This window comes from Brassica oleracea, chromosome C1 (assembly GCF_000695525.1).
Source record: "Brassica oleracea var. oleracea cultivar TO1000 chromosome C1, BOL, whole genome shotgun sequence".
NCBI lineage: Eukaryota > Viridiplantae > Streptophyta > Magnoliopsida > Brassicales > Brassicaceae > Brassica > Brassica oleracea.
Genome location: NC_027748.1, coordinates 39724972 through 39732433, shown reverse-complemented (window position 1 = coordinate 39732433; position 7462 = coordinate 39724972). Strand labels below are relative to the sequence as shown.

The window sequence follows — 7462 nt, the reverse complement described above, 5'->3', positions numbered from 1 at the left end:
CAGCCACAACAGACTAATCTCTCATGAATCAGCAAAAAAAAAAGTAAGAGAAGTAGACAAAACACAATCTAATCAGAGAAAGAAAGAGAGAGAAGCTTGCTTACAGAGGAATGTGTTGAAGGGAAGCCTCCAGCTTGTAAAGCGGTTCTAAAGTCAAGTTTTTTCTTATAGAAAACCACAGAAGTGAAGGGCTTTAAGAGCTGCCCAATCGCTCCGGAGAACCCAGCAGCTATAAGTACCTTCACGGAAAGCATAAAGTCACGATCAATGGCTGCAAAGATAAGGAAGATAGAGAAGAGAGAGAAAGGAGAAACCTTGTTGTGGATGACTTCGGTTACATCTTGGAGTCCGACATTGAGAGCGCACGACGCGAGACGATTTGGCTTCTTTGGTGGGCTTAAAGGATTGAACTTTGGGTTGGATATAGAGAAACAGAGAGCATTGGTGTTGTGAGACACAAAGCTCTGTTTCAGCATCTCTGTGGGAAAGAAAGGAAGGAACTTTGATAGCGTTTTTGTGTGGATGGATGGTGATGATAAGATATGGAGGCAGCGAGAAATTTGGAACCAATGGTTCAGTTGTGTCGACAAGGGTCTTGTCTTTGACTCAAAGAATCATTCGGACAGCTCTTTGTGGATCTCAGTCACAAATGTTTCCTTACATTATGGTAAAACTCTTTTAACTTTCTTATGTTCCTCCGAGTTCAATGTTCTAAAAATCAATAGGACTTACTACTTATTAGGAGGCAAATCGATCATATCTAAAATGATTTTCTTAAAGTCTTATTTATATGACTCAACTCCGTATAAACAGTTCTAAATCGATTTTGGTATAAATTAATATAAATTGGTTTAAATCACACTCTTCCATTTTATTAAGATAAGAGTTTTAGAAAAAAAAAATTGTTTTAAAAGATAGATTTTTTATGTTTTCTATACAGAAATTGCAAAATTCAATAAAATTAATTGGATTTATTAAAAAACTATTGGTTAAAAAACATTGAAATTTGATAATTTCAAAACACGATGCATGATTAATGTGAGTATTAGTTTAGATCTTTGTTTGGAAACTCGATAGGTGCTACGCGTGCGGCTCACTTTCGCCTAGCGATTTATTAGAAAAACGGAAAAAAATCGGAGAGCACGCGGGGAGGAATTATTTGTAATTTTATACGTATACGTATAATACCACATTTTATACCTAAAAACTAACATTTTAAGTTGTAGCCGGTATATATTTATGGTTTTATATTTGTAAAAAGTATTTACATAGCCAAAGTGGGTAATGCCCAATCGTAAATTGGGCAAGAGAGACAGATTAATTAAAAAAAAATTAACTGTCTTGCTTATATATTTATAGTTTCATAAGTACTTGAAGGTTCATTACAGCTGAATTGGTAATTGGTTAATGCTGCATTACAAACTGTCAAAGGGGCAGATTTTGACCTCCACTGAACGTGTTGTTTTGTAATTTTTGACTCATTTATTTAATAAGGGCAATAGAGTAGTTTCATGGTCGTCTTCTTCTCAGATCTATTTTTTCTTTTTTCTGTTCGCGGCAGACATTGATTTCAGTTGAGCTTCCGACGATTTCATCACAAAACCAATTAGATTTAACATTTACAAAGTTAAACACACATTACTCACGTGTTTTCAATCCAAAATCAACAAATCTGAGTTTTTCTATTGATTACGAGATTTGAACAAAACGAGGTTTCAATTAGACGTCCGCGTTCTCTTATTCTACGTTCTAAGCGGATATTATGCGGTTCACTGTTCAACACAACCGAATTGATCATAATTGCGCTCATCATCCATGGAGCGTTTATGCTGCCGAAAAATCGGAAACGCGGCCGCGTTTTTGAACAAAGGTTTAGATCCACAAATTTGTCTAATTTTTTTTTGTATACATAGTTTTTTAATTCATTTTTTTGAAATACCTATAATTTTTATAATTCATCAAAATAATTTTATAATTAAATTTTAAAACTAAAATATCTAATATAAATATAAATTATATAAAAACAAATCAATAACTTATTAACATTTAAGTTTCTCTTTAAACTCTGAATAATCAGTTTAATCGTTAGTTCACAATAATCATTTAGTTATTTGGATACCGTTTTCTTGAACATTGTTTATATGGATAAAGGCATTTGTTTCTCTTTACATAGCACGATCTGTATTAATCAAAAAAAAAATATGAACATGAAAAACATATAGAATTTTCTCAGCTTAGAGTATTACTGTGTAAAGTACTCAAAGTCTACATAAGCTGTATCATCAGTGGGAGTAGCAAGACCGGCAGCACAAGCGACTTGAGCATCATGCTTCATTGAATCCGAATCCGAAAATCCGAACCGGACCCGATCCGATAAAAATGAATCTGAACCGATCCGAACCCGATGTAAATACCGAATGGATCTTGTTTTACCGTATTTCGGGTTATGGGTATTATCCGAACCGAACCCGAACCTAAATGGATACCCGATAGAACCCAAAAGATTCAAAATCCAAAAAAAGAACTTATAGTCTTATACCAAACATGATCTCAATTCCTAATATGTATCCAAAATACACTAAGATATTATTGAACATCTAAAATAATTATCTATTACATGAAGGTTGATGGTTGAAGATGGGAGTTGAAGCTTGAAGTTTTTAGATTTTGGTTTTGTTTTCATTGAATAATGTTTCTCATTTCATGAGAACTTGGTTTTTGTTTTACGCTTTCATTTATTAGGTTTTCTTTCTATCGATAAATGTGTTTATCTCTGGTTTGATTTTAAATGTTCACGTTTGATGTTCATTTCTTATTTTTGAATCGATTTTACTTGTGTTTTGGTTACAAAATAGGTATAAATCATGTATTTTAAAACCGAAGAACCGGCTTTATTTATGTTTTGATTACAAAGTAGATACAGGGACCCTAACCCTGTATTAGTCAAAAAAATAAAGTCATTTCTTTCTCTAGTTAAAGCTTCAGTAATTTTCTTGTGGACAAATAAAGTCATTTGTTTCTCTTTACATAGCACAAACTGCATTAGTCAAAAAAATTAAGAGTATGAACAAGAAAAACATATAGAATCTCTCAAGCTTAGGGTGTTGCTGTGTCTAAAAGTACTCAAAGTCTACATAAGCAGTATCATCAGTGGGAGTAGCAGGACCAGCAGCACAAGCGACCTGAGCATCAGGCTTCATTGGGTTATTATAGTGATCACTACTTCCATGTCCCTTGGACTTCCCTCTAGCAGCAGTCAACGGTCCCAAGTCAACAGGGTCAGGAATGTGCGGCGGTGCAGCGCTACGCACCAGAGCCCAATTAACACCTTCAAAGAAAGGGTGTTGCTTTATCTCCGTAGCTCCTCTTGTGTAAGCGATTCTCCTGTGAGGATCCTTCACTAGAAGACCGCGAATGAGATCACGCGCCGCTGAGCTCACGTGAGGGAGGTCTGGGAACTTCAAGGGCCGACCAACAACGTTGTGGAGCGTGTCTCTATTCCCTGGTCCTTTGAACGGTGTTGTTCCGTGTAAGAGCTCGAAGAGGAAGATCCCGAACGTCCACCAGTCTACAGCACTTCCATGTCCCTCTCCACGTATGATCTCTGGAGCTAAGTACTCGTGTGTGCCCACAAAGGACATTGACCGTACATCCGTTGGCTCTGCCATGAGCTCTGGCATGGAGAGGCCGTTAAGGCCGGAGTCTGATTTGGCTTTGCGTGTTTTCTTGGAAGGGAGGAGACGTGGGAGGAAGGCTGAGGGATGCATGCAGCCGTTGACGGCGAACTCCTCGTTGAGGATAGCTCCTCCTCCGCTACAGACGGAGGAGGACTTCACGAGGGTTGGGTTAAAGGTGCAACGGAGGGAAAGGTCAAAGTCTGAAAGCATTATGTGGCCTTCGTCTCGAACTAAGATGTTCTCTGGCTTCAAGTCTCTGTATACAACCCCCAACATGTGTAGATACTCCAATGCTAGTAACACTTCAGACGCGTAGAACCTGTAAAGAAACTCATGAGAAAAGATAATAAGTAAGGTACAATAGTGCTGGCCATTCATGTTTATGGTTCGGATCTGGTTATTTTGGTTGGGGTGTTTAGGATCTTTTAAGAACTCAACCATTTTTCGGAACGGATGGGTTCGAATAGTGACGGGTTTGGTCGGATTTCATTTTTCATAAAACGAAACAGAACTGAATTAGAACAATTTGTATTTGGTTCGAGTTTAAAACATATAAAACCTGAGTAAAGTTATATCCATAAATCCAAAAATATATACGAGTAATTGAGTTTTTTTTTTAATATTACAATATTCGTTTGATTCTCGGTTCGGTTCCACTTTAGTTTTGTTTTTTTGGTTATAGATAAATAAGAATCAAACGGGTTTTTGTTAGTTTTAGTTCGGTTTCGAATTTTTTGGTTCGATTCTGGTTCAATTTTTGGTTTCGGATACTATGCCCAGGACTAGCTCCAACTCTAAATAGACCAAACTTTTGTCTTACCTCGCGGCCTCTTCTGTGAAACGCCTGTTGGGCTGTTTCTGTCTGAGAGAATGTAGATTTCCTCCGCTGCAGAACTCCATGACAAGGCAGTAGAGCTTATCTGTCTCAAAGTAAGAATAAAGCGTTGGCAAGAAGGGATGATCAAGCAAGGATAAGATCTCTCTTTCGGTCTGAGCCCTCGGCAACTTGTTTCTACTAGCCAACGAGGCCTTATCCATCACCTTTATTGCGAAAACCGCACTTGTCCCTTGCAAGTCAGCGAGATAGACGCTGCCTATGTCCCCATACCCTAGACGTTTCAGAAGCCTGAAGCTGTCTAGACCTATCTGAGGCCCTCTTGAAGTAACCGAGTTAATGGCGTCCCATCTCACGTCACCTCCCGTGTGAGGCTTGAAAGGTGTAGCTGAAGGGCAATCACCATAGGCAGAGTCTGCATTGTGTCTGGGGGCTCTCTTGTTGTCTGGAGATTTTGTCCTACGTTGAGGATGAGTTCTGGCGCTTGGTGAGGGTGTTTCAGGTGTGGTTAATGGAACAATCTTCTTGGGATCATAGTGAAGATTTTTAGGAAGATTCTTCCTCGTTCCTAAGCCATCACCTTCGCTGTGCTTTGAATCAGCCTCGTTGGTTCCCCCTCTGGTTGCGGTGGGGGGTTCAGGTGACTTTGTGGGTTGGTGTCTGACGAGGGGATCCATCTTTTTGAGATCAAAATGAGGGTTTCTCGGAACATTGTCTCCTAGTTTAAGAGAAAATGGAGCGTGAGGTGACTTGGGTATCAAGGTAGGGTCTATCTCCTTGGTGGTGTCATTAGATGTGCTCTTCTTGGAAGCTAAGTCCATCTTTGGAATATCTTTTGGTTATAAGACAGCTCTTGCCTGCAGGAATCACATTAACCTCAAGATGCTTGTTCAAAGAGACAAAATATTTTAGAATCACTTTTTTTACCTGAGATGATCAAACGCTTCCTTGTTGATTTAAAAGACAAAGCGAGGAAAAATCAAATCATGTCAAACTCTAAAAAGGAAAAAAAGAGATTGTAATGCGTTAGTTATAATAACACAAACAATGTTTTCAAGAAATCAAGAACACGGACCATGTTTAAATGCATGTGACATTAAGTGTTAGTTCCTAGAATACGAATCACAAACTCTAAAAGAAAACAATTAGTAATGTTCCAAGATTCAAAGAGGACTTTAATTGGCTTGTCTATTGTAAACGTTAGTTTGGTTTATTCCCTTAATAGTGTCTCAGCCTGGAAAAGCAGAGAGAGAGGAAGAGACATGAGGAGATGCAAAAGAGATGGAGGGAGTGAAATGTTCTTAGCCTCTCATCTCTCAACGCTTCATTTTTGCCGTTTATTCCTCTCTTTCTTGTCTAAATTAACCGTTTCCTATTACCTAATTTGGTTCATTGACAGAGACATATTGTTAACAAGAGATAGCTAAAATAAAAGAAATGTCTAATAGTAAACTCACATGGTCATTAGACATTCTCCTCATCTTCTTTCTGCTTCATCGATATGTATGTTATCTTGGTCTCTCTCTCTTTCTCTCTCTCTGACTAACAGAGAAAATATAATGTCCTTGAATTTTTCTCGACGGCGTCCAAGTCTTCTTGGCCGTTGCAACGGTCATCGAAAAAGAAGCCATGAGTTCAGTAAACTGCCAATTAAACCCCGAACTTTCGAACTAAAGCAAATTTTTTTTCTTTCTAACTTGTGGTTGAGCCAAAATATAATGTAAACGTCTTTTAAATGTTAGTCATTTTAACTTTCATTTTTTTGTTGACCGGGCTATTTTAGAAACTCGGAAACTCAACTATTAAACCATAAACGTCTGTTAACTTGCTAAACGACGTCGTTTCAAATACTACTTAAAAATTCTTCATCGATACTAATACCATTATTCTGAGCTTTATTATCATTCTCATTAGTTTCACTATCATCTTTATTATCACCTTCTTCACCCTACTTGATTTTGTTTTTGTTGTTTAATCTTAGTTTCCCTAACACTTTCCACTTAAGATCTCCCACTACACAACAACAAATCCGAAGTAACCCTGTCGTCCTAGCCATTCTTTGTATTATCAATGGCTCTGGAGTTTGGAGATTCGAAAATTGAGAGATTAGAGAATTAGAAAATTTAGGTTTTACATAAGAGTAGATGATTTAAATGTTTACAGATGTAAAACAACAATATTTCATTAATATTTAATCAATTTTTAAACTGACGTCGTTTAGCGAATTAACAGACGTTAACGGGTTTAACAGTTGATTTTTCAGGTTTCTGAAATAGTCTAATTAACAAAAAATTAAAATTAAAATGACCAATATTTGAAAGTTGGAGTATTTTTTGGTTCAAACATAAGCACAATTTTTTTTTTTTTGCTTTTAACTTGAATGTTCAAGGTTCTTATGCCCATTTTCTCGTTTAAGAAGTTGCAAACTACTTACTCCCTGTCCGTGGTTTACTTAATGAATTTGAATCCATCAACACATCATGGCTTCATGGGCTTATTTAGTAAAATCTTATCCCCTATATATTATTTGTGAAACATTACAACTTATTTTTGTAGTCACGTGTCATCACTAGGATGATTATTAGAACTATTAGAAAAATATGTTGGTCCATTTAATTATATAATAAGTTTTTTATTAAACTAATCATAAATTCATTATTAATGTCATTTATTATTTCTTTAAATAAAGATTACGGAATTACCTAATGTGGCTAAAGTATATATGATAATTAATGATTTTGAATAATAAAGATCCGATAAAAAAAATAATGTATCTTCTATCAAATTTTTTTAATTTTAAACTATTAAAATAATTTAAAAAATCACAATAACCATATTATAAAAATTTAGATTTTTCTTTATATGTTATATTTTAAATTTTAAAAAACGACTATAAATTACTAAAACTGTTAAAAGTCTCACATTCAAATTTTGCGATCCATGGTTAAAA

The 7462-nt window shown here is 36.1% G+C and overlaps 2 protein-coding genes across 2 annotated transcripts in view; both read right to left on the bottom strand.

Moving 5' to 3' along the window:
* Positions 1 to 643, bottom strand: part of LOC106344934 (uncharacterized membrane protein YuiD) — a 1396-nt gene extending 753 nt beyond the window's left edge. Inside the window, exons 1-2 of the mRNA XM_013784226.1 lie at positions 315 to 643; positions 105 to 239 (exon numbers count right to left, since the gene is read on the bottom strand). Of these exons, the coding sequence (XP_013639680.1) occupies positions 105 to 239; positions 315 to 476 (297 nt within the window). The 5' untranslated portion in view covers positions 477 to 643. The remainder of the gene's footprint in view (positions 1 to 104; positions 240 to 314) is intronic.
* A 2330-nt stretch (positions 644 to 2973) lies between these two features.
* Positions 2974 to 5988, bottom strand: LOC106294054 (serine/threonine-protein kinase AGC1-5-like). The gene is made up of 5 exons (XM_013729675.1): positions 5970 to 5988; positions 5588 to 5891; positions 5440 to 5508; positions 4498 to 5369; positions 2974 to 3996 (listed from the first exon to the last, which is right to left on the bottom strand). The coding sequence occupies exons 4-5, from the start codon at positions 5331 to 5333 to the stop codon at positions 3114 to 3116; spliced, it is 1719 nt and encodes a 572-aa protein (XP_013585129.1). The 5' UTR covers positions 5334 to 5369; positions 5440 to 5508; positions 5588 to 5891; positions 5970 to 5988; the 3' UTR covers positions 2974 to 3113.
* Positions 5989 to 7462: the final 1474 nt, after the last annotated feature.